This window comes from Mobula hypostoma, chromosome 18 (genome assembly GCF_963921235.1).
Source record: "Mobula hypostoma chromosome 18, sMobHyp1.1, whole genome shotgun sequence".
Taxonomy (NCBI): Eukaryota; Metazoa; Chordata; class Chondrichthyes; order Myliobatiformes; family Myliobatidae; genus Mobula; species Mobula hypostoma.
In genome coordinates, this window is record NC_086114.1 from 15,772,301 (window position 1) to 15,799,535 (window position 27,235).

At 43.3% G+C, this 27,235-nt stretch overlaps 1 protein-coding gene across 3 annotated transcripts in view; it reads left to right on the plus strand.

The window, feature by feature from the left end:
* The window catches only part of LOC134358361 (protein lava lamp-like), a 145,893-nt gene extending 123,307 nt beyond the window's left edge, over positions 1–22,586 (plus strand). Inside the window, exons 28-32 of one of the 3 annotated variants that reach the window (XM_063070494.1) lie at positions 7,807–7,905; positions 10,607–10,723; positions 15,253–15,408; positions 19,046–19,106; positions 19,214–22,586. In XM_063070494.1, coding sequence (XP_062926564.1) covers positions 7,807–7,905; positions 10,607–10,723; positions 15,253–15,408; positions 19,046–19,106; positions 19,214–19,794 — 1,014 coding nt within the window. In that variant the 3' untranslated portion in view covers positions 19,795–22,586. The remainder of the gene's footprint in view (positions 1–7,806; positions 7,906–10,606; positions 10,724–15,252; positions 15,409–19,045; positions 19,107–19,213) is intronic. The other 2 variants (XM_063070496.1, XM_063070495.1) reach the window with 2 other exon arrangements.
* Positions 22,587–27,235: the final 4,649 nt, after the last annotated feature.

Here is a 27,235-nt window from a genome sequence, read left to right on the forward strand (position 1 = left end):
ACATGTGTGGTTTAGGGCACAGATATTCTTGTCCGCTGTGGCCACCTCATTTCCACCCCTCTCTAACTGTCCCCTTGACCCCTCTCACCTTCATCCTACGTAAGCTCCTCTTCCTTGTTCCACCTAAACCACAACCACCTCCTGCCCTTTCCTCAGATTCCCCCTTCCAACCTTCACCCACTCTATTGCCAAGCTGCAGTTTGGCTCGTTCCTCTCCTCCTCTCCTGTTCATTCTCCCCTCCCCCACTCCCCTCAAATTTCCTCAATGCTCTCCCCTCCCCCACTCCCCTCAAATTTCCTCAATGCTCTCCCCTCCCCTCATTCTCTCCTCCTCTAGTCCCTCAAGTGCCCTCAATGTCCTCAAAGTCCCACCTCTCCTCCCATAGCCCTTCAAATGTCCTCAATATCCCTTCTCTCCTCAAATGAACTCCCCTTTCCTCCTTCCCCTCAAATGTCTTCAGGTATCCTTTCTAGTCCTCTCTCACTCCCCAGCCCTGAGAGCAACCCTGCCTAGTAACAGCCAGGGTCTAGGGTATCCTGTGACAATTACCTCAGACTGGAGAGCATGCCAAGGTATTCCCAGCCTTACTCCTTCCTTTCCCAGATATGTTGTTCAGTCTTGAACACTTTGCACTGTACTAGTGCTGCACTGAAGATCAGCCCTTTTATGAGGGTTCTCAAGCTGATCTGTGTCCCTCCCCTGCTTTTAAAAAGGGGAGTTCATAGTGTCATAAGGATCTGTCATAAAGGGCGTCAAACACTTTTGATCTTTGTTTTCAAAACCTGTATTTGCAATGAGGGACTGATAAGAAGGGCTGGTGTGACCAAACTGTGTGTTACTGAGGTGTGCGTAAACATGTGGCATCTAAATGTATACCTGGGATAGCACAGTTCAGCTACCCAACTTACTAGTGTCTGCTCTGTAAGTTATTAAATGAATAAAACACTTACATCAAGTGCAAAAAATAAGACCATTCTAGTGTAAAATGGTCAGTGTTGCTGTACTGAAGTAGTGATTAGTGTTGTTTTGGTTAGTTCAAGAAATGAATGATTGAAGGGAAATAGCTGTTCTTGAACCTGGTGCTGTGGAAATTTGAGAGAGAGAGAGAATAAATAAACCAATTTCGGGGATCAGCAGGAAGGAAAAGTGTTATTAATATTGTCTTAATTAAAAGTCTCATATTTATACAGAGCATTCCACAATCTTATGAGACAGAACTTAGAATATTACGGCACAGTACAGACCCTTTGGCCCATGATGTTGGTTAGGCCTTTTAAACTACCTCTAAGATCAATTTAACCCTTCCTTCCTACATAGTTCTATTTTTTTTTATCATTCATGTGCCTGAGTTTCTTAAATGCCCCTCATGTATTTGCATCTACCACCACTCCCAGCAGGGTGTTCCACACACTCACCACTCCGTATAAAAAAGAAAACTTTCCTATGACATCCCCATTCTTTCCTTAAAATTATGCCCCCTCATGTTAGCTATGTCTGTCCCGGGAAAAAGTCTCTGGCTGTCCACTTGAGATATGGCTATTATCATTTTGAACATCTCTAACAAGGCACCTCCCACCTTTCTCTCCAGAAAGAAAAGCCCTAGGTTGCTGCAACTATTGTCATAAGGCATGGTCTCTAATCCAGGCAGCATCCAGGTAAATCTCCTCACCATCCTTGCTGAAACTTGCACATTCTCCTAAGGCAACCAGAACTGAACACAATATTCCGAGTGGGGTCTAACCAGGATTTGCAACATTACCTCATGACTCATTAGATACAAGCAAAAGATCACAGCATACTTCACAGACAATGAAGTGCTGTGCAAGTCGTTGATCAGAACACGCTTGGAGTATTCTGTGAAGTTCTGGTCTCAGAGTTATTGAAAGAATATACAGTAATTCAGATGGAAAGGATGCAGAAAATACTCATAAGGATGTTACCAGTACTGGAGGACTTGAATTATCAGGAGAGTCTGGATAGGCTGGGACTTTCTTTTCCCTTGTCGAGTAGGAGGCTGAGAAGTATATAAAATCAAGGATGAACACAGTCTTTTTCCCATGGTAAGGGAGTCTAAAACCACTAGATGTGAATATGAGTTGAGAGAGGAAAGATTAAAAGGGATTTGGGTGCAATGTTTTCACTTTTGAGGAGGTATGGAACAAACTGCCAAAGAAAATGATTGAAGCACGTACAATTACAATGCACAGGGACATGGATGAAAAAGGTTTAGAGGGATATGGGCCAAATGTTGGCAAAGGGAACTACTTTATTAGATTGCTGCATGAATCTACAGATTAGGAAATATAATGGACAAATTATACATGGAAGTTCCCAATACATATTGTATTTAGTGTGTTCGTCCATCGCATCGATGAGGACCTCAACACCATTATGATGGTTTTGAGACTAGCACGTGGTTTGGATTTAAGTGAGGGAGAGTTGCACAGCGTCAGCCCCACTCTCTCTTCCCAATTCCCATCTGGATCTAGTGGCAAGACAGAGTCGAGACGGCTGGAGATGGGACTAGGCGCAGTGGATGACCAGGACGTCTTCTGTGTCTTGTCCTGCTCTACACGTTCCACGACGCTTGCAGAGACTGCCTTCTTAACCATTGAACCTTCCATTGGTCTCGTCTGCTCAATCTGCCAGGATCTGTTTTCACATGCTGGGATAGACAACTCCCTATCTCACCGAGGGTTTGAGACCCGTCGGCTACCCTCCCTTGTTTAGCCGGCTTGTCGAAGCCGTTGCCCAGGGTGTGGCCGCTGTCGCATGCAAACAGCTACGGGGAGCCACAGGTGAGAGCTGAGTGCCAGGTGGGGACCAAAGGTGGACTAACCGCCTTGAAAAGGACCGACATGTTCCTCCACCAGAGGTGCTACCCCTCCCTGACACCCCAGACACCCCATTGTATTTAGTAATGTCGACTAGGCAGCAAGCCAGGACAACTCCTCTGAAACGGTGGCTTAGTATCTTGTGTAGAAAGAAGATGAACCTCAATACTGCACTATTACACCGTGCATTCCCCTTTTTATATTGCATTGGTCAGGATTTGGGGGTCGAAGAGCTGGAGTGGGACTTGAACCTACAATGTTTTGATTGGGAGACAAAAGGGCTACCCACTGAGCCACAGCTAACATCTGGTTAAATCCCACTTCATTTCCTACCCGTGTGGTCATCTGGCTAACAGTACTATTTCAGCCCATTTGTCCTGGTTGTGTTGCCCACTTTCCTACTGCTGTGCCAGCTGGTACTGACTTGTTTTCAGCTCTGGTGAATTTAATAATGTCTTTCAGGAGAAAGAAGTTCATCTATTTCTCCTTCTAATCACTGCATAATCCCCACCCCATGCTGCATAACTAATCTTTGTTTAAACATCAGTGCTGTTAGATTTACAGGACTTTAATCAGAATCAGAATCCTTTATTATCGCCAAGTATGTGGACACATACAGGGAAGTTGATGCCGGTTTCCCTGAGCTCTCGCTGTACAGAATCAAAAAGCAAACAAAACAATAGTGCAAGTAATCGTGAACTATATACAATGAGGTATACCTGTGTATGTACAGGTGGACTTGGTTTATAATACAACTAAAATTCAAGTGTTCATAAGACTGATGGCATACGGAAAGAAACTGTTCTTGTACCTATTTGTCCTGGCATACAGTGATCTAAAGCGCCTACCAGAAGGAAGGAGTTGGAACAGGTGATGTCCAGGGTGTGATGGGTCTACAATGATGCTGCTTGCTCGCTTCCTGACTCTAGATGCATATAAGTCCTGGATCGAGGGCAGCTTCACACCGATAATCCTTTCCACAGCCCTGACGATTCTTTGGAGTATATTCTTGTGTTGTTTGGTAGCTGATCCAAACCAGACAGTGATGGATGAACAGAGAACAGACTGGACTATTCCTGAATAGAACTGAATCAGCAGCTTCTGAGACAGATTGTACTTCCTGAGTTGACGCAGGAAATACAACCTCTGCTGAGCCTTTTTGATAAGAGTGTCCACGTTGGGTGTCCACTTGAGGTCCTGGGAGATTGTGACACCCAGAAACCTGAAGGTCTCCACAGCAGACACAATACTGTTGAGTATAGTGAGTGGGGGAGTATTGGGGGGGCTCCTCCTGAAGTTCACTGTCATCTCCACAGTCTTGAGCGTATTTAGCTCCAGATTGTTCTGACCACACCAGAGGGCCAGCTGTTCCACCACCCGTCTGTATGCAGACTCATCACCCTCTCGGATAAGGCCAATGACAGTTGTGTCGTCTGCAAACTTCAGGAGTTTAACAAGATGGTTGAAGTGAAGCGGGGTAAGGGGAGCAGTTTTTGTAATGCGGGGTGAGAAAGCGGATACTGAGATGTCAGGGTGATGGATGATGGGGGTTGCAGGTAGGTCTGTGTTTTGGCTTGGGGGAATGAAGGTGTCGAATCTACAACTCTGGACTGGTAACAAAGGACAACATTTTTTTTGGTAAGTTTTGCTTCTTCAGAACATTTTTTGTTAATGATAGATTGCACGAAGCTGAACACAAATATAATTTTAAACTACTTGTACCTCATAGGAATTTGGAAATTAACTTTTATTGAGTATAAGAAATTAACTTTTATTGAATATAATGTGTTTAATCGCACAACAGTGCTGACACTTTGCAATAGTTCAACTAAGCCAAAAATGTTTTGTTGATGATTTTTTTTGGACTCACTGTCTGAAGTTTCTTGCTTAAGTGTCCAACAATAATCAACCAGCGTTGATTGATCCATGTTGCCCTGATGCTATTTTTCCATGACTGCAATGTCCTGGTGAAACCTTTCACCATGTTCGTCACTGATAGTTCCAAGGTTTGCAAGAAGAAGTGTAACTAGGAATGCAGAAAATGAATCTTTAGTGACATGTTGCACTTCATGGTTTGTATGCTTGAAGCATGTTGTCAAAAGCTGCTACATAGTAGTTGCCAAGAAAATTTTCAAGAATATCCTTGAATGCCTTCCATGTGATTTTCTCCAGTCCCAATAGAATTCTTCGAATTGCCTGTCATTGATGACCTGTTTTATTTGTGGACCAACAAAAATGCCTTCCTTAATCTCAGCATCAGTTATTCTGACTTGAATTATGAATTGAAATTAAAAAATATAGGCAATTTCATGAAAAATGGTGTGTAATGGGAAAACTCCATGCTGATTTTCATGATCTGCAATCCAAAATGCATAAGGTACATCCAGAAGTATTCAGGAAGCAAAATCTTTGTTGGCCAGTATAATAAACCCAACCTTAGCAGAACTGGCTTCATCGCTTGTTTAAAACAGGCTGCAATGCTAACTGTGCATACACAATGTTTATTGGCATGCTGTGGAAATCTGCCAGGGAAAATGTTAAATCTAATGAGTTATCTACTGTTGCCATCTAATGCATTTCAAAACAATCACTGTCATTTTAGACAGGGATGACGGAGGTTCAACAGCTCTATATTGGTGATCAGACAGTTTGCAGCTTTGTTATGAAGGCATTGCTCCATTTGCAGTGCCGTTTTATGCATTGATTTGACTTTTGAAACCTGGGGGCGGCTTGGTAATAGATACACTCTGACGAGTAAAGCAATGTTGCCAAGACTCTTTGATGTAAATGAGTACATTGACATTTTAAACCTTTTCCACCCAAGTGATTTACTAATCTAACAGGAAATGGTCGGACATAAATTAGCAATTATCATTCAGTTACATTATTGTGCAATGTAGCAGTGGAGAGAATAACCTCAGACAGCTTGACTAGTTTTTTAATCTGTGGTTGGTTTGCTGATGTGGCTGAAGGAGATGCTCATAGATGGAGGCTTTGATAGATTCCACTTTTTCATAGTCACAGAAACAGATCCTACAGTCCACTGAGTCTCTGCTGACCATCAACCACTCATTTCTACTACTCCTACATTAGTCCCATATTTACCCTCCAATATCCTCCAATATTGACTCCACCCAGAAGAGTCAATTGCCCACTTTGACACTTACGTACTTACTGCCCGTTATGTTGCTGTTATTCCATCTCTGGCATTGTTCATGGCTTCATCATGTCTGCTCAGTAGCTTCCTCTTGGTTGTCACTACTGTTAGTCATGCAAGTCCTGGGTGGAGACTCAGGAATACCATCGCATTCAGATGTAGAAGGAATCTTCATTGCTGTTTCCGTAACAGTTTTATTTTACTGGTCAGAGTTTTAGCTGGAGGACCAATGGACCACTCTTAGTCTGGCCTCAGTCCTTTGATCTGTTTGGCATGGGTGACCCTACCAAGAGCCAAAGCACAAAGCCCTGACTCCAGCCAACACATCTCTCTGGGCCGTTGAGGCACGCTAGCCTCCAAACAGTACAACAAGTTTGTGGTCCTCGTGGACAACTTTTACCCTTCTTACTCACCCTACATTCCCATTATTTGACCCTAGATTCTATCACTCATCTGCAGTGGTCTGTATCATCTTGGCATAAGACCATAAGACGTAGGAGCAGAATTAGGCCATTCAGCCCATTGAGTCTGCTCCGCCATTCCATCATGGCTGATCCCAGATCCCAGCCAACCCCATACTATCAACTATCAACTTCCGCTGTAAATATACCCAGGGACTTGGTCTCCACTGCAGAGCATTCCACAGATTCACTACCCTCTGGCTCAAAAAAATCCTCCTTTCCTCTGTTCTAAAAAGTTGCCCCTCAGTTTTGAGCCTGTGCCCTCTAGTTCTGGATACCACCACCATAGAAAACATCCTCTCCACATCCACCTTATCTAGTCCTTTTGGTAGCTTTCAATGAGATCACCCTATATACTTCTAAATTCCAGTGAGTGCAGGCCCAATGCTGCCAAATGCTACTCATATGTCCGGTGTTCACGATGTGGCCTTCTATATATTGGCGAGACCCGACACAGGCTGGGAGACTATTTCGCTGAACACCTACGCTCTGTCCGCCAGAGCAAGCAGGATCTCCCAGTGGCCACACGTTTTAATTCTGCATCCCATTCCCATTCTGATATGTCTATCCACGGCCTCCTCTACTGTCAAGATGAAGCCACACTCAGGTTGGAGGAACAACACCTTATATTCCGTCTGGGTAGCCTCCAATCTGATGGCATGAACATTGGCTTCTCAAACTTCCGTTAATGCTCCACCTCCCCCTCGTACCCCATCCGTTATTTATTTGTTTATTATTATAATATATATATTTTTTTTTTCTCTCTCCTTTTTCTCTCTCTGTCCCTCTCACTATACCCCTTGCCCGTCCTCTGGGTTTCCCCCCCTCCCCCTTTCTTTCTCCCTAGGCCTCCTGTCCCATGATCCTCTCATATCCCCTTTGCCAATCACCTGTCCAGCTCTTGGCTCCATCCCTCCCCCTCCTGTCTTCTCCTATCATTTTGGATCTCCCCCTCCCCCTCCCACTTTCAAATCTCTTCCTAACTCTTCCTTCAGTTAGTCCTGATGAAGGGTCTCGGCCCGAAAAGTCGACTGTACCTCTTCCTATAGATGCTGCCTGGCCTGCTGCGTTCACCAGCAATTTTTATGTGTGTTGCTTCTCATATGTTAACCCCTTCATTCCCAGAATCATCCTCGTGAACCTTCTCTGGACTCTCTCCAATGACAACACATCCTCTCTGAGATATGGGGCCCAAAACTGTTGACAGTACTCCCAAGTACAGCCTGACCAGTGTCTTATAAAGCCTCAGCACTATCTTTTTGCTCAGAATTCAGCCTAAACAGACTTTTTCCAGCAGACTTTAAAAGAGTAATTAATGAGTATGGTATAAAGGAGATCGTCTGTATTTTTCAGGGGCTTGAAGAGACCGTGAGCCTTGAACAGCGGTTCACCCAGACTCTTGAAGGAGAGAATCGCGACTTCAGCCGACGCAGTCAGCTGATGTCGGAACAGGTGAGACACCTTGGAAATGGAGCCGGGTTAATCATTTTTGTTTGTCTTGCGTGATCTGTGCTACAAACAGCTTTGGGCTTGCACATTCCCTCAGTGTAACTTGTTACTTGAGGATAACCTGCATTGCTTCATTGTACCTAGAGGTCATAGAGTCATAGAACACCTCACGACAGAAAAAGGCCCCTTGGCTCACCTGGTCCACGCTGGACTATTAATCTGCCTACTCCGATCCACCTGCTCCTAGACCACAGCCCTCTTTATCCCTCTCATCCATGTACCTATACAAATTTCTTAAATATTGAAATCAAACTCGCATCCGCCGCTTCTGGATGCTTTCAAGAAAGAGATGGATAGAGCTCTTAAAGATAGCGGAATCAAAGGGTATGGGGATAAGGCAGGAACTGGATACTGATTGTGGATGATCAACCATGATCACAGTGAATGGCGGTGCTGGCTCGAAGGGCCAAATGGCCTACTCCTGCACCTATTGTCTATTGTCTTTGGTCTATTGCTTCTGCAGGCTGCTTGTTCCACATTCTCACCACACTCTGAGTAAAGAAGTTCCACTTCATGAGATTGATACTCTTCTGAAAGGGGAGTGGAGATCATGGAGGACAAATTGACTAAAAGAGTGAGAGTTTAAGGACAAGAGTGGCGTAGCAAGCTGAAGTGGTGCTGAGAGGGAGTTCATTGATCAGGAGATTGGTGACTGAAGGTGTCACATCTGAGTAATAAGCAGTTAGGAAAGGAACAGTTTGCATTATATATTTGGTTTTCCATCAAAGTTTAAAGGAACCATTATCAAAGTATGTACTGTATATGTCGTCGTAAACTACTTTGAGTTTCATTTTCTTGCAGGCATTCACAGTAGGAAAGACAGGTATTTTGATTTGAAGAACACTTGTCGTGAGGCTCAGTGATGTAACCTGGGGTTATTGGGTGTCTTGGGTCTTTCAACATCAGACACCCTCACCCAGGCGACCCAGCTGTGGTTAATCAAGCCACAACTTGTGTTCAGGTAGCATATGCTGCAGATCCCCATGGACGTGCTCTCTTCATCCAGAGCCACCCTGAATCTTCCTGCGCTGCCTCGGTGATGTTGCCGATGGCTCTCTGCCTCCTCATACCAGTGACGCCCAATGCGCTGAGGGTTCTGTGAAGAGACTGTCCAGCGAAGCCCCGGCTGCCCTCTTCAACGGGCATGTACTTTGCCTTCCATCCCTGCCTCTGACAGTCACTGACGAGTTCCTCGTACCTGGCATTAGAATCAATGAAAAACTACACATAAACAAAGACCGACAAACAGCCAATGTGTAAATAAAAAAGTACATAAATTATACTGAGAACATGAGTTGTAGAGTCCATAGGTTGTGGAATCAGTTCAATGTCGAGATGAGTGAAGTTCTCCACATTGGTTCAGGAGGCTAATGGTTGAAGGAGGCTTGTGGTGTGGGATCTAGGGCTCTTGTAACTCCTGAAGTGAGAAGGAGAAGTGAGAAGGGAGCATGGTTTGGAAGGCCAGGGTGTTTGATGATGGATGTTGCTTTCTTGTGGCAGCCCTCCTTATAGACGTCTCAATGGTGGGGAGGATGTTGCGGGAACATTTATGTCCAGCTGAGGTGAGTTGGGGAAAGCAATTGTATTATCAATTTGAGCAGGTGGCTAGGTGTAAGTTTAACAATGCTGAAAGTGTACAACCAACAATATGTTGACTTTTAAAAGTTGGAAAAACTCAGCAGGGGTCAGGAAGCTTCAACAGACAGAGCAACAGAGTTCATGTTTCAGATGAAGGCGTTCAGCATCAAGAAATACACTCAGTGGCCACATTATTAGGTATACCTATGCACCTCGTTACTGCAAATAAATAATCAGCCAATCACGTGACAGCAACTCAATGTATAAAAGCCTGCAGCCATAGTTAAGAGGTTCAGTTGTTGTTCAGACTACAATCAGAACAGGGAGGAAATGTGATCTAAATGACTGGCTGTGGAAAGATTATTGCTGCCAGACAGGGTGGTTTGAGTATCTCAGAAACTGCTGATCTCCATGGAACGGTCTCTAGAGTTTGCAGAGAATCTAACAAAAAAACAAAGCATCCAGTGAGCAGCAGTTCTGCGGGTGAAAACACCTTGTTAATGAGAAAGGTCAGAGGAGAATAGCCACAGTAACTCGAATAACCAGGCGTTACAATAGTACTGTGCAGAAAAGCAAAGCATCTCTGAATGCACAACATAACAAACCTTGAAGTGGATGCTTCTACAGCAACAGAAGCCCACAATCATAGAGAAATGCAGTATATACAGTACAGGGTAAACAGTTTATTTTTTGTTTCCAGCTTTCTGTGTTTGTTTTCTCTTGAGTATTCTGGATGTAGGGGATATCTTGCTTCAGAGAAGTGGCTTTATCTGTAGCAGACACACTATGGGACAAATGCTCACCCCTGTTGAAGCTTATTTTCATTGTAACCCACTTGCAATGTGATTAGTCGATCATTTAGTGGTCTTTTAATATTCCCATTCAATGCAATACACACAAAATGCTGGAGGAGCTCAGCAGGGCAAGCAACATCTATGGAGAAGAATACACTCTTCTGTTTGCGATTGAACAATAGGCAGCATAGAGTTTTAAAGAACTTTACTCTTGTATCAATACTAGTGACTATGCAAAGGATACTATGATAGCTTTCCTGCTTTTTCAACAGCTGGTTGCCTTGGCAAAAGAGCAAGAAGATCTGATAAAGGCTTACAACAACCTACCAGATGACAGGAAAGGGGAGACTTCTCTTGAATATTGGACCCCCAGGTCACACCTTGTCCAGGTAACTATGTTCCATCATGATCTATCTTCTGAGAGCACCACCTTTCATTTTCAAACAAACAACCATTCTGATTAAATTAAGTCTTTAAAAAAAATCACGCTTCCATAGTAACAGAACCGGAGTTTGGAAGGGAACAAGCAAGCATTCTTCAGTAGTATAAAATGAACTGTAGTTCATCAAAACAAGGTCTCTAAGGACTCAAAGAATGGTCTCAGTTTCTCTATGAAAAGTTGGGTGCAGGATTGAGTTACAGCACAGCGCTGGCTGCATACAGTTGCTCATTGTCTCCAGGCCTTCACTGTTCACTTAATAAGTTCGCACTTGCTGGACTGCTGTTCAAAAAGTTTAAAGTTCATTGTAAATTTATGTACATATATGTCACCTTATACTGCCCCGAGATTCATTTTCTTGCGGGCATACTCCCTGAGATTCGTCTTGTTGCAGGCATACTCTGTAAATTTAAGAACCATAATAGAATCAAGGAAAGACAGAGTGGACAAACAACCAATGTGCAAAACACAACAAACTATGTGAGAAAAAAATCAGCAATAATAACCTTAACCCTAACCCACCACTCCCCTGTAAAAAAAACTTGCCTGGCACGTTTCCTTTGAACTTACTCCGTCTCACCTTAAATGCATGTCCTCTGTTATTAGACTTTGCAACCTTGGGAAAAAGGTACTGGACATCTACTCTATCTATGCCTCTCCTAATTCTATAAACCTTTACTAGATCTCCCATCAGCTTCCACCGCTCCAGGGAAAACAAGCCAAGAGAATCCAGCCTTTCCTTGTAGATGCCATCTAATCTAGGCAGCATCTGGTAAATCTTCATTTATAGTTGCTGTTATCTGCTCCATCCCTATAATTCTCCAAAGTCCCTCTGCCCTAATTTCACCCTTTGGAGATTCCTCACCTGATCTGTCATTGATGATGTCTTCACCCACCAAGATACCAGGTGCTAGAAATTTGTTTCCTAAACTTCTCTACCCCTCTTCCTTTGAGACATTTTAAGTTCTTCCTTTCCATGAAATTTACTATAATTTTCCACATTTCTACACTACCATGGGTGTCGCAGTAGCGTAGCCATTAGCACAACACTATCACAGCTCGGGACTCAGAGTTCAATCCCAGCACTGTTCTGTAAGGTGTCTCTGTGCACTCACCCCCATGGAATGTGTGGGATTTCCTCGGATGCTCCGGTTTCTTCTCATATTCCAAAGACATACCGTGTAGGTTAAGTGGTCAGTGTAAAAATTGCCCCGGGATTAGGTTAGGGTTAATCAGGGTGTTGGGGTAGCATGGCTCAAAGGACCAGAAGACCCTACTCTGTGCTGTATTTTTAAATAAATAAATAAATAAATAAAGCACCCCCTAAATCAGCGTATCAATTTGTTGGTGGTGGTAAAGGGATTTAGAATGAATTTGCCACATTAATAGTACTTGTTGTTGAGCAAAGCCACTTGGCCCATCAACTAAGAGGTGGCCCACATGCCAAAAAAAAACTGCATCTTTTTCCAGGTCTTTAATGTAGCAGTTGGTGTAATTGCTTTACAGTGCCAGCAAACACCAACCGGGGTTCACTTCCTGCCATTGTCTGTACGTTCTCCCCGTGGGTTTCCTTTGTGTACTGTACTTTGGTTCCGTCCCACATTCCAAAGACACATGGTTAGGGTTGGTGAGCTGTGAGCGTGCTGTGTTGGTGCCAGAAGTGTGGGGACACTTGCAGGCTGCCCCAGCACAATCCACAGATTGTGTTGGTCAAGTGACACATATCACTGTATGTTTCAAAGTACGTGTGACAGGTAAATCTCCTCTTTCAAATGAAAGACCTTTAAAAATCATTCCTCCACCACTAGAGTCTTGTCCCAGCAATGAGTACTGTCCACAAAGGTGGTAATCTGGAATATCCTGCCAGGGAAGTGGTAGATGCAGGTACAGTTGAGGGGTTTAAGAAGACCTTCAATTGATGCATGAGTGTGCAGAGAATAAAACAATATTGAACATGTGCAGGCAGAAAGGATTAGGTGTCATTCACTTTATTAGTTAGGGACAACATCTGCGTACTGTTCTATATTCTATAACGATAACCTCCTGCTATCAGGTAACTAGTCTTGCTGATGCTTTTCTTCTCTGAGTAATTAACTCTCGATCAGGAATCCCAACCTGGTCGCTGGGCCCCTTGCTTAATGGTATTGATCCGTGACATGAAAAAGATTGGGTGGGAGACCCTGCTCTAGATGAACCATTCTTCTCTAAAATCATCCCTTCAATGCTTCCTATCCAACTAGAAATCTGCATTTCTCCAACCCTTCATCCTGACCCAACTCTAAATGGAGGGACAAAGTATTTCCCTTTACTCCATTTTTATTTTGGATATTGATGTTTGAAGTGCGGTAGTTTACAAAACGTGAAGTGTTGGCTGAGCGGTATACTGAGTCACAGTTCAGGTCTTGTGGATGGAATTCTAAACCTGGAACTACAGCGGAGAACTGAGAAACTGTGGCTTAGCTGGGATTGCCATTTAGACGTGACATTAAAACAAGCCTGAGTCACAGTCCAATTGCATTTTTTTGAAGATTAATATTCATCCCTCTATCGACTAGAAATTCACCTGTCTAGCACTGTGATTTTGTGTGCTGTGAGACTGAATTTGAATTTTAGCTAAAACATGATTATTGTCAACTCACAGACTCAGTTCATGGGTGTACACTCAATCAAAGTTGCTGGTGAATGCAGCAGGCCAGGCAGCATCTCTAGGAAGAGGTACAGTCAATGTTTCAGGCCGAGACTGTACCTCTTCCTAGAGATGCTGCCTGGCCTGCTGCGTTCGCCAGCAACTTTGATGTGTGTTGCTTGAATTTCCAGTATCTGCAGAATTCCTGTTGTTTACGTGTACACTCAATGGTCACTTTATTTGGTACCTCCTATGAATAATCAGCTGGCCACACCGTGTATCTTCATGGCTATCTGCTGCTGTAGCCCCTCTACTTCAAGGTTTGACATGTTGTGCATTCAGAGATGTTTTTTGGCTCACCACTGTTATAACACTTGGTTATTTGAGTTACTGTTGCCTTCCTGTCAGCTTGAATCAGTCTGGTCATTCTTCTCTGACTTCTCTCATCAACAAGGCAATTTGCCCACAGAAACGTTACTCACTGGTTGTTTTTTTCACTTTTCGTATCATTCCCTGATACTTGCAGTGTGTGAAAATCCCAGATCAGCAGTTTCTGAGATACTCAAACCGTCCCATCTGACACCAACAATCATTCCAGAGTTAAAGTCACTTAGATCACGTTTTTCCCCCATTCAAGTGTTTGATGTGAAGAAAAGCTGAATCTCTTGACCGTGTCTGCGTGTTTATGCAATACATTGCTGCCACATGATTGGCTAAGAAGATGAACATTACTGAGCAGGTGTAGCTAATATAGTGGCCACTGGATGCATGCTATGCTCTCTGTGTGAATACATAGTAGGAATCCAGTACAATGATGTCAAGCAATGTGTGATGTACATGTTCAAAGTAACATGCAAAATTGTTCTGCACATTCAATGGCTGAAAACAAGTCGGGCACTTTTAACACAGTAAACGGTTAGGATCTGCGACCCTTTATCAGAACAGAGGGCTCTGATGAAAGGAGACATAAGGGACTGCAGATGCTGGAATCTGAAGCAACAAAAAAAGTGACGAGGGAACTCCCAGGAAGCATCTGTGGAAGGAAATGGGCAGTGGGTGATTTGAAGCCTCTCATCCCAAAACGTCATCTGTCCATTTCCTTCCATAAATAAGGAGGAACACACATAAAATGCTGTTAGAACTCGGCAGCGTTAATGGAAGTGAATGAACATTCTTCAGGACTGAGAAAGAAGGCGGAAGATGCCAGAATAAAATGGTAGGGGGTGGGGGCACGGTAGGAGGCTGGCTGGAAGGTGATAAGTGAAGCCAGGTGGGTGGGAAAGGTGAAAGGCTGGAGAAGAAGGAATCTGATAGGAGAGGAGAGTGGACCGTGGGTGAAAGGGAAGGTGGGGGAAGGTGATAGGCAGGTGAAAAGAGGCAAGAGGCCAGAATGGGGACTAGAAGAAGCCAGTCTGGGTGGGAATAGATCCCTAGAGGTCATAAGTTTGGGGTGAGAAGTGAAACAGGAGGGCAGAGTGGACCATAAGGAAAAGGGAAAGAAGAGGAGATCTGGGGGAAGTCATAGGCAGGTAAGAAGAGGTGAAAGGTCAGAGTAGATAGTAATGGAAGAGGGGAGTGAAATTTGTTTACCGGAAGGAGAAATTAATATTCATGCCATCAGGTTGGAGGCTACCCCTCTATAAATGTTGCCTGGCCCACTGAATTCCTCCAGTGCTTTTTGTGTTGTTCTGATGGAAGGTCTTGGAGCTGAAACATTAAATGTTTCTCTCTCCTCAGATGTGGCCTACCCTGCTGTTTCCAGCTTTCTAGTGCTGAAAGGGTTGTAAGAGAAGCTATAGAAACACTAGTCTTTCCCACAGATTAACCTGTCACTTTTTTTTTGCTTGAGACAGAATGTGGGGGAGATGTTGAAATCCCAGGAGGAGCAGCAACGGAGTCTAGAGGAGCAGAACCAGAGGCTGAAGGACTATGCTGCCTGTCAGAACTTTCAGAAGCTAGAGGAGGAAATGCAACAGCTGCAGCACCAATTGCACACTAAAAGACAAAAGGTAATCACAATATTCTTTGAAATGCACATTAGAGCATTAAAGTTTAAATCTTGGTGTTTCAGCACTCCGTAAAAGTTTAGTGCAACCTTTTTGCCATTTTCCATTTCTAACAAAGCAGTAATCACTTTGCAATGAGGTGGACGAAATGTCCTAAGCAAGAAGTTCAAAGATTCATTTTATTATCAAAGAAAGTACACAGAATACAACTCTGAGATTCATCTTCTCCAGATAGCCATGAAATACAGAAAACCCATGGAAGTCATTGAAAGAAAAGACATCAACCACACCCCCCACATGGAAAAAGAGATAAAACTCACAAACCCCAACCCCTCCTTCGCACAGAAACTAACAGATCGCCCACCCGTACTAAAATATCAACCCTCCCAACCCCTCTCTCTACCTGAAACATCGACTGTTTACTCTTTTCTGTAGATGTTGCCTGACCTGCTGAGTTCCTCCAGCATTTTGTGTGTGTTGGTGGTGTATTCAAGAAAGCTTAACATCATGTCCAAAGGTAGATTCAACTGTAGGTCTTAAGGGAGGGAGAATCGCAGAGGCATTTCATCAGCTAATAGTTGAGCAATGGGAGCCAGTGTACAAGAAGAGCTGAGACAGATCTGGAGTTAATCAGTGAAGATCTTAGGACTGTTGGAGACAAAAGTTGGGGATGGGCAAGACTGAGAAGCAATTTAAAGGATGAGAATTTAAAAATGGAGGCATTATGGTGCTTTAGGCCAGTGTTCCCCAACCACCAGGCCGCAAAGCATGTGCTACCGGGCCGCGAAGAAACAATATTATTTGGCGATATGAAATGATATGAGTCAGCTGCACCTTTCCTCATTCCCTGTCACGCACTGTTTTGGCTTGAAATAACCTACCAAATCATACCAAATAACACGTAAAACTTAAAATAACACTAACATATAGTAAAAGCAGGAATGATATGATAAATACACAGCCTATATAAAGTAGAAATAATGTTCGTACAGTGTAGTTTCACTTATCAGAATCAGGAAGATTAAGCCAAAATCGATTTGTAGAAAAAATTCTGCACGTACACGCATGCGCACACAGGTGCCCGCGCGAGGCTTCATAGTCATTGTAGTCTTTCTCGGGGTAAACACGAGTGTCCCGTATTTGACTGCTACTTTTGTTCCTTATTTGGGAGTGAGAAAGTTGGCAACCCTACTTGAACAACCACCCCCCCGCCCCCGGTTGGCCGGTCCACAAGAATATCGTCAATATTAAACTGGTCCGCAGTGCAAAAACAGTTTGGGGACCCCTGCTTTAGGCCAATGCTCTAATCGATAATTCTCAATAACATTGTGTCAGTGAGATCTTGTTAGTTAGAATAGAGATAGCACGATTGTTAGAGACTGAGATATCACTTGTGAAGTAATAAAAGATACAAATTGTAGAGGGTAATAATCTAGCCTATATAAGATTCAGATATAGTGACCCTATTATGGTTTGAATTCGGGTGGTAGACTGAGACTTCACGTTTATTGTAAATTACAAATTCTAGCTTCCTTTATTTTCCTTTTCAAAGAGCTGATTGATTCTGTTTCCACCACCTTTCATTTTTTTAAAAGACATTTTAAGACCTCTTCATGATGCAGCCATATAAAACTTTGGTTAGGCCACATTTGGAGTACTGTGTGCAATTTTAGCCAGCCCATTACAGGATCAATGTGGAGGTTTTATAGAAGGTTCAGAAGAGACTTAATAGGATGCTGCCTGAATTACAGATTATTAACTATAAGAGTTGGACAAACCTGAGTGGTTTTCTCTGGCATGTTGGAGGCTGAGGGGCAAAACTGTTATAAGTATAAATGCCCTGGTTAAGATTTTTACTGTTATGCTACAGGTACAGCAGTCTGCTTTGCTTTCAGCCTGTTTGGATTTGAGCTGAGACAAGAGGCTTTGCTGTTCAATTTGGTAATATGGTGTTAGCCAGTCAGGATGGTGGAATTGGGAGAGGTTCTAGAGAATGCTGGTGGAGCGGCTTTTGTGAGGGACTCTGGTGTGAGCCGAGGTCTTGGTTTGGTGGGAGCTGGAGGAAGACGGGGGGAAGATGGTTGAGGATGCTGTCCCTGTTGCATAAGCTGCTTTGTGAAAGTGAATGGCTTGGAGGAGGAAGGACCAATACTCCTGTGGGAGAGCCGATTGTGTCCAGATGGATTTTGAGCAACATTTGGAAGGTGCTGTGGGCTTTCACGCAGACCGAGGGTCCGGCGAGTGAGTTACAGACATGTTCAAGATGAGCTTCAACTTATGTGCATATTTGACTGTTTAATTATAATAGACCTTTTTAGGTTTTTTTCGTTATTTTCTTTGATAACTCTTTGGTTAAGTTAACATTCATGAATATATCACTGTATGTAGTGTATGATCTGTTATTTCTTGCTGACGTGTAATTGTGGGGTGGGGAGCAGTAAATCACACAACACTCACACAAACCAGGGCTTGGGTGGGCAAGACATCCCAACCTCACAGGTTTGGTGGGACCAAATCTGTATACACCCTAGAAGTATGGGAGCCTGAGAAATGTGGGTTTCTCACTGCAGAGCCCTGTGGCTGTTAGCGAGATCGAACAAGCCGCATTTCCAGAGACACCCAGTAAAAACGGGTTTCATAAAATTATGAGAGCCGTCGATAGGGTGTACATTTGGAATCTTTCTCACAGGGTAGAACTTTTGAATAATAGAAAGCAGGGGTTTGCGATGAGAGGGGAAAAGTCTAAAGCAGATGTATGGTGCAAATTTCTTTACACAGCGAATGGTAAGTGCCTAGGATGGGATTCCAGGGATGGTAATGGAAGCAAGTAAAATAGTGACATTGAAAAGGCATTTAGATCACAAGATCACAAGACAAAGGAGCAGAAGTAGGCCATTCGGCCCATTGAGTCTGCTCCACCGTTCCACCATGAGCTAAACTACTCTCCCATCTAGTTCCAATTTCAGGAAATATGAACGTGCAGAGAATGGAGGGACATGAATCCCATATAGAAAGAAGAGGTTTAATTTCAATTTGGCATTGTGCTTTGTAAACACAATCTTGGCACCGCGAACCGCTGAGAATATTTACCTGAAGCATTGTCGCAGGAAAACAGCGTGTATAAGCAGGGACCCTCACCACCCAGGATATGTTCTCTTCTCACTGCTGCTATCAGGAAGAATGTACAAGAGCCTTAAAACTCGCACTACCAGGTTTAGGAACAGTTACTGCCTCTCAACTAGGCTTCACTTGCCTCATCATTAAGATGGACTCATTTTCAAGGACTCTTCATCTCATGTTCTTGATGTTTATTGATATTACTGTTTCTTCTTTTTGCACTTACACAGTTTGTTGTCTTCCGCTCTCTGGTTGGAAACCCTAATTTGGCAACCATTCACTGATTCTGTTACAGTTACTATTCTATCGACTTGTTGAGTATGCCCACAAGAAAATGAATCTTGGGGTTGTATATGGTGTAATATATGTAGTTTGATAATAAAATTCACTTTGAACTTCAGACACTGGGCTGCAGGGCTTGTTCTTGCACTGCACTATTCTGTATTCTGTTCTTTAGGGAGTTTGTTATCCAATTCCTGATAAAGTACCAACTTTGTAAACATGCTCCTTTCTTCTATTTTAGATGGCTGCCATGGCTTGTGAAATGGAATTGCTGAAACACAGAAATGAAGACCTGATGAAAGGTAAACTGCTGTGATCTCTGCTGCTGCTTTCGGGCGCACAGTCCCTTGTTCTGAAGTTCATGTTGACCTCTGACTGTTCTCTCCCCCCACTCTTTCCTACCCAACAGCTCAAGTGATGGGTGACCAGCCGATGGAGAAGAGCCGACCTTCATCTCTCGCTGCATCTGGGACAGAAGCTGAACTGAGGGCTTCAGATGGGCGATTTGTCAGTCCGTGGGCAGCTCACTCTTTTCAGGAGTACAGGCCTTTTAACCGAAGGGGCAGAGATCTCTCCCCATTCCGAAGGGAAGATATGACCTCACCTTCCAAGGCCAGTGCACGAAATGCAAAAGTTGGCCAGAGTTACTTTGAGGCCCTGTTTTCTGACCAAGGCTCTGAGATTGCTCTGCTTCCAGAGGCAAGGCTGAGTGGGGTTCCACCAATCGCACTGCAGCCCAAGGGAGCCAGCACACCAGACAGGCCTCTATCACCCTTGCCCCTGAGCAGGACTCCATCTCCTTCCAGGCCCAACTGCCCCATCCCACCTCTGAGCGCGGGCAAGTCATCTCCCGATTGCTCCTCAGCTTCTGAGGTCCAGAATGAGGACGAGAAGCCATCTGGAAGAGCAATGTCGTCTGCAGTTAAATGTTCTCTTCTCTTATCTCCTAGGCCCTTTAATATGCACAGGGTGAATCTGAATAAAAAATAATGTAGCTGTGTCCCTTAGGAAGGAATCAAGATCGTAAAAAGCTGCTAAATTGAAGAACAAAAATGAATGAAGCTCTCAATCTTTAAGGAGCATTGTCTTCTTGATAATCTTTGACAAGCTTATTAATTTTACGAGGCTGTTGCTTGCTTGTCACTATAATATGTGGTTCAACACGGCAAATAATATTGCACTGCAGGTTTGTTTACGATCCAAGATAGATTTCCCTTTTCTGCCACTGTGTTTATTCCTTTGCACTGTTGAATGATTCCATATCCAGTGCTGAGGCAGGGTTTCGATACAGAACGTGCCTCCATAGATGCTACCCGGCCCACTCAATTCCTCCAGCAGTTTGGTCTTTTTTTTTGCTCCATTTGCATAAGAGGTTAGGAATCTGGAATTCTTTCATGACTGACAAAGCTGGTTTTAAATCAGCAACTGATAGGTTTTGGTTAACCAAAGACATTAAAGAAATTGGGGTGAAGGTGGGTGTATGGATGGTATAATGGATTGGACATTCTATTCAGGCACAGGTGAGACATTGGAGCTGCCTACAATTTGACTAGAGCTATGGACTTGGTGAGTCCTAATTTGGAGTACTGTGTGCAATTCTGATCACCACTCTCCCAGAAATGTGTCAATAAGAGTGAAAGAGTATAGAGAAAATTTACAAGGATGTTGCCGGGACGAGAGACCCTGGGTTATAGTGAAAGGTTGAATAGCTTAGGACTTTATTCACTGGAGCGAAGGAGATAAATGTAAGCCGGCTTTTTCTACTGAGCTTGGGTGAGACTAGAACTAGAGGTCATAGGTTAAGGGGAATGTGAGGGGGATCTTCTTTACTCAGAGAGTGACGAGAGTGTGTAATGAGCTGATGCCAGGTTTGATTTCAGCAATTATGAGAAGTTTGTTTAAGTACATGGATAGGATGGGTATGAAGGGGAGAAAAGAATCAGCCACGATTGAATGGCGGAGCAGACTCGATGGGCCAAATGGCCTAATTCTGCTCCTGTGTCTTATGGTTCAAGTGCAGGTCAATGAGACTCGTTCAGCACAGACTTGATAGGCCGATGGGCCTGGTTCTGTCCTGTTTTGCCCTATGGCTGTGGTTCAATGGATGAGGGTGGGGATCTTCTTTATGCTTACTTCCGAGAAATCGCGACTGCACCAGGAGGTTGTTCCCAATGTCATCCACAGGTTTCTTGAACAGCAACTGAATAAGTGCAGTGCTATTGGGTACAGCTCCTCTCTGTAAAATGCAATCCAAAATGTTGGATTATCGTATCAATGGACCTTTGAAAAAAATTTGGACAATATTTTATGAAAATAGTTGCCATAGATTCAAATGAGATCTACTAGATCTCCTGAGATGGTTCTTAAATAACAATTATTTCATTCTTCTAAAAAAGCAAAATGTATATTTCATCTTTCACCATGACCCCACCCTGAATTGGTGACTGTGGCTCGGTGTGGACATTCCCGATGCTCGGGCAGGATCCTACAGTTGTGAGGGGTGGGGAGGGAGGAATAATACCCTTGCTGAAGGAGAGCTGCATCACTGGAGGTGCTGTCTTCAGAGTGAAACATTAAGCTCCCTCCTGAATGGAAGAAACCCACATCATAATTTAACGGTAGAGTAGAGGAGATCTTCTCAACGTGCTGGCCAGTATTTATCAATTATCATCGCAGAAACAGATTGCCTGGTACCTTTCTCACATCTTTTGTTTGCAAGACTCCTATGCACTGGCTGCTGGGTTGCTGACAATGTAGCAGCGTCTACTATTTATAATTCATTGGCTGTAAAATGCACTGGGACCTTCTGAGCTCATGCTTTGGCTTTCTTTTAGCTCAGTCCTTAATCTGTATAGAACAAATCTTCATGAGAAAATGCAGAATGTAGCACTTCATGAGAGATAAAGTGACTAAGCCTGGCTGGATCAACTTTGATGGAAAAAATGGGAAGAATACAGAATCGATATCTGGTTGTTTGTCTTCAAGGTTCTACCATTCATTTAGACCAGGGGTTCCCAACCTTTTTTATGCCGTGAATGAATTTCAACTCCACCAGAAGGTTATTCCCAGGGCCATGTACATGTTTCTTGAACAGACCCTAGGTTGGGAACCATTGATCTAGACAGAGGGGCATATTACGCTGTCCAGTTAACCATCCTACCCACACATTTTTGGAGTGTGGGAGGAAACTGTGGCACCCAGAGGAAGCCACTCGTCAGTGGGAAAACGTGCAAAATTTCACACACAGAGCACCAGGCTTCAGGATTGAACCCAGGTCACGGGAGCTCTGAAGTCTTATCCCTCCCAACTGCACAGCAGTGCCACCCTCGTATTCAAAGTTAGACCATGCTATAATGCTTCTCCTTGTCCCATTTTTGAACATCCAGATTCCACAGAAGATGGTAGGATTAAAAACAACATGTTGAGATAACTTTGTTTCCAATGTAAAATGATAGGAACATTATTTAATTAATGACATCTTGAAAGTGAGAATTCTTGGCCTAGATTTATTAAGCTCCCTAGAAGAATTGTTAAGATTTCTGAAAATTCGGCATTTTCTATGAAAAATTAGTTCTACATATTTATGCAGCGTCAAAGTTAATGACGGTCCCCAGTCAGAGCACTGGCAATGTTGTTATGGCGGTCACGATATGTGGAATATGTTTGTTTCCTTACCTTGCTGATCCTGTGAAGCCTTGTATTTAGCATGTTTTTTGATTTGTGACATGTTGTTCATTACAACCAGAGCTGCACCTATACTGTTGTATCATGTGGTCTTTTGTCAGAATACTGTGTTTTGTTTCTCTGCTGCCCATTACACCACTGGCATTTTGGGTAGCAAATGAAGGTACCATCTCTGGTGGTGATCAGGGCTTCCCTCTTGTGTGAGTTGCTCAGTTTTCACTACCGTCAGTCACGCAAGTTCTGGGTGGAGACTGTTGTACTCGGATGTAGAAGGATTCTTCATTGCTGTTTCCAAAATAAATTTGTTTCACAAGTCAGGGTTGTTCACCCTGAGCGGAACCCCTGAACCCAGAGGACCGGTGGACCACTCTTAATCTGACCTCTACCATTTGCCCTGTTTGGCATGGGTGACCCTACCAAGAGCCAAAGCGTAAAGCCCTGACTCCAGCCAACACAGCTCTCTGGGTCACTAAGGCACAAAAGCCTCCAAACCACAACAAGGTTGTGGTCTTCTTGGTGGACTGTATTTTATAAGACGCAAATTCACTCACACATTGTCTGTTAGATAGCAGGTGAAGAATGACATGGCCCAGATGGTGAGGGTCTTTAATGATGGATGCCAGCTGCTTGAGATACTGCCTCTAGAAGATGTCCTCAATAGTGGAAAGAGTTGTGCGCAGAATGAAGCTGGCTGAGTCTACAATGCTTGGCAGCCTCTTGCATTAGAGGCTCCATACCAGGTGGTGAAGCAAACGGTCGGAATGCTGTCCACCATACCTGTGTAAAAATCTGCAAGAGCCTGTGACATACCAAATCACTTCGAAACTCCTAATAAGGGAGAGCTGCCGACCAAACCTCCTGCAACCTGATACTATCCTGACAGAAGGCTGTGAACTTCAATTCACAGGTCCTTTCTCAGATGTAAATAGAAGTGCTGTGATATCAGGTATAAATTTGATGCCATAGTCAATCTGACTGAACTTTGCTGGAGGGAGTCGGAAGATAATGAGAAATTGAAGAATGAGTTTTAAGAAAAGTGGGTGGGGAAAGAATAACATGGATCTGCTTGTAGTGTCTGTCTCTGCTCGAGTTGATGAAAGCATTGGATTTGATGTCCTGTTGCTATTATTTTTGATAGGTAAAGGAATGGTAGGTGGCAGGATAAATTTCATAAGCAGTTATGATTCTTTATGAAATTCCTAGTGGAGTGGTGAGATGCTTTGATATTTAACAGTTAAAGTGAGTGACGTGGTTTCACTTTACCATCAACTCACACATAGCTGTACCTAATGTATAGAAGTAACAGATCGTAGCTCTCAAAAAAAAAATTGGATACTTAAATAATATAGAAGGGGGATTCTTGGGCCACAGTGGTTCCTGGCAGAGCAAACTCTTTGCCATCATTATTTCCCTGTAGTCCATAAGACCATAAGATATAGGAGCAGAATTAGGCCATTTGGCCCATCAAGTCTTCTCTGCCATTTCATCATGGCTGATCCAATTTTCCTCTCAGCTCCAATCTCCTATCTTCTCCCTGTATCCCTTCTTGCCCTGATCAATCAAGAATCTATCAATCTCTGCATTAAATATACATAAAGACTTGGCCTCCACAGCTGCCTATGGCAAAGAATTCCACAGATTCACCACCCTCTGGTTAAAGGAATTCCTCCTTGTCCGCATTCTACAAGGACGCTCCTCTATTCTGAGGCTGTGTCCCCTGGTCTTAGACTTTCCCATCATAGGAAACATCCACTCCACCTCCACTTTATCAAGACCTTTCACCATTCGATAGCTTTCAATGAGGTCACCTCTCATTTTTCAGAATTCTAGTGAATACAGGCCCAGAGCCATCTTGTAACTTATTCTCTCTCACAAGATAAGAGGATAGAGAAAGTGGAGAGCAAGCCCCTTTTTCCCAGGGCGACATTGGCTAATATGAGAGGACATACTTTTAAAGTGATTTGGAGGAATGTATAGGGAGAAAGTCAGAGGTTGGTTTATTAACGCAGAGAGTCGTAAGTTCTGGTGGTGGTAGTAAATTTTAGGGCTGGTGGTAGAGGCAAATAAACTAGGGCAGTAGAGGCTCTTAGGGGTAGGCACATGAATGAAAGAAAAATGGGGGGCTATTTGGGAGGGAGGGGTTAGATTGATCTTAGAGTAGGTTCAACAGGTACATTTAACGTCAGAGAAATGTATGCAGTATACATCTTGAAATTCTTTTTCTTCACAAACATCCACCAAAACAGAAGAGTGCCCCAAAGAATGAATGACAGCTAAATGTTAAAACCCCAATGCCCCCCAGCTCCTCCCTCCCATGTACAAGCAGCAGCAAGGCAACATTAGGTGATGAGGTTGGCACAACATCGTGGGCCAAAGGGCCTGTAATGTTTTATGTTCCCAAGCCTGTCAACTGCCCTTTCTACCTATGTAAAAGGGTAATTTATAGTCACCAGTTAACCCACCAGAACTAGCTTTATTATCACTGACCTATGTTGGGAAATTTGTAAGGGCTTTGTGAAGGTCTTTAAGGATGAGGGAGGAAACCAGAGCACCCAGCAGAAAACTTTTCGTGGTAACAGGGAGAATGTGTACAATGCACAGCAAGACATGAAATCAGGACTGAGCCAGAGTCCCTACAGCTGGGAAGACGCAACACTGACTCTTATAATGATTACAGTCTCAAGTTCTAGATGATAGTGTTGGGGAGGCATGAGGAAAGGAGACTGAAGTGCAGGAGAGCATTGAAAGAGATGGCCTAAATTGCCTAAACTAGCCCTCCATGGTTCTTTCAAGGTTCCCAGATGAAAAATGGTCTATAGATGATGTAGCACAGTAAGTAGATCTGTTCCCCAATAGTTGCAGAAGAGAAGGGGCAAAATATCAAACAATGAAATAATACACTCTCTGGTATCTCCTGTACCCAATAAAGTAACCACTGACATTATGTTTGTGGTCTTCTCCTGCTGTAGATCATTCACTTCAAGGTCTGGCGTGTTCTGCATGCTGAGATGCTCTTCTATATAGCTCTGTTGTAATGCATGGTTATTTGAGTTACTGTCATCTTGAACCAGTCTGGACATTCTTCTCTGATCTCTCTCATTTTGCTGCCCACAGAAATGCCGCTCATTGGATGTTTTTTTTGTTTCTCTCACCATTCTCTGTAAACTTTAGAGACTGTTGTGCGTGAAAATCCCAGGAGATATTCGGCTGGCACCAACAATCATTCCATGGTCAAAGTCACTTAGATCACATTTCTTCCCCATTCTGAAGTTTGGTCTGAACAACAACTGAACCTCTTGACCATGTCTGCATGCTTTTATGAATTGAGTTGCTGCCACATGTTTGGCTGATTAGACATTTGCATTAATAGGCAGGTGTACCTAATAAAGTGGCCACTGAGTGTATGTAGATTAAACCAGATAAAATTACATCAGACAGAATAAAGAAAGGCATCTTCACTTTGCAATATTTATTTGGATAACAACATTTACACACAAATCACATTAATATACAAAGGTGTACAAACTCTCCGAAGTGTATACATGCTCTGAATAGAGGCACACCACAGCTATTCATTCTGGAGAAATAGTGGTTCACACAGAGAATGAACCTATACCAACAAGGACCATTTCAATGCACATCAATGGGTAATTGTTTTACCAAACTAACAAAGCTGGTGATGTTGCATGATCTGAGGTTTGCACACAAATAAATAATCGCCATTACTTGCCACCATTGCACGTAACCTGCAATTAGTTCTGTGATCTCCAGGAATTTAGCCAAGACAACATGTAACTTAGTCAACAATGTTGGTGAAATACCAGTCCTGCAGAGGATTTGTGGTGGTTTATTTATCAAAGTCACTCTTTATATTTAACATAACTTGGCCCTGGAGCCACTCTGTGCTGGAATGTTCTTATCTATTAAAGAATTCCCTCTTCTGCTTTGATATTAAAATTCAGCATAATAAATTTGGCTTCATCTGCTGACAGGTAGCTCTGCCCAACATTTAGAATTCACTCGCTAGCCACCTCCAATTTATTTAAAAATCCTTCCTAATAAATAACTTTTTGACCAAACTCTGGCTCATCTGAATTTGTACATAGTCAATTCCCATTAATAAAGGTTAGTATTCTTTATTAGCCATGTGTCCATTGAAACGGATAGTGAAATGTGTTGATTGTGCCAACGGCCAATACATTGTGAGGATTGTGCTGAGGGCAGCCTGCAAGTGTTGCCATGCTTCCAGTGCCAACACCGCATGTCCACAACTCAGTAATCCCAATCATACATCACTGGAATGTGGGAGGACATACGAACTCCCTGCAGAGAGTGGAGGGAATTGAATCCCGATTGGTATTTGCTGGTGCCATACAGCATTGTGCTAACTGCTCTCCACCATGCCATGCTCTTCTGCAGTTCAATCGAGCACCTCACATTGTTAAGGGTATCACTTATACACAAATCGTCAATGCACCTGAGTAATATTGAAACTGATACTGGTGTCAGTGTTTGCATTACTAGGGGAGTGGAAGATCTCTCACACCCCTAGTAATTTGTTATTGACCAATTAAGATTTATTGATTCACATTCCACTTGTTATTGACCAATTAAGAGTTGTTGATTCACATTCCACTTGTTATTGACCGATTAAAATTTATTGATTCACGTTCCAGTAATATTTTAAGCACTGGGGTTAGGATGTACTGAGAAAATTTCCAAACATAGCACCCGGATGCCTGAAGAA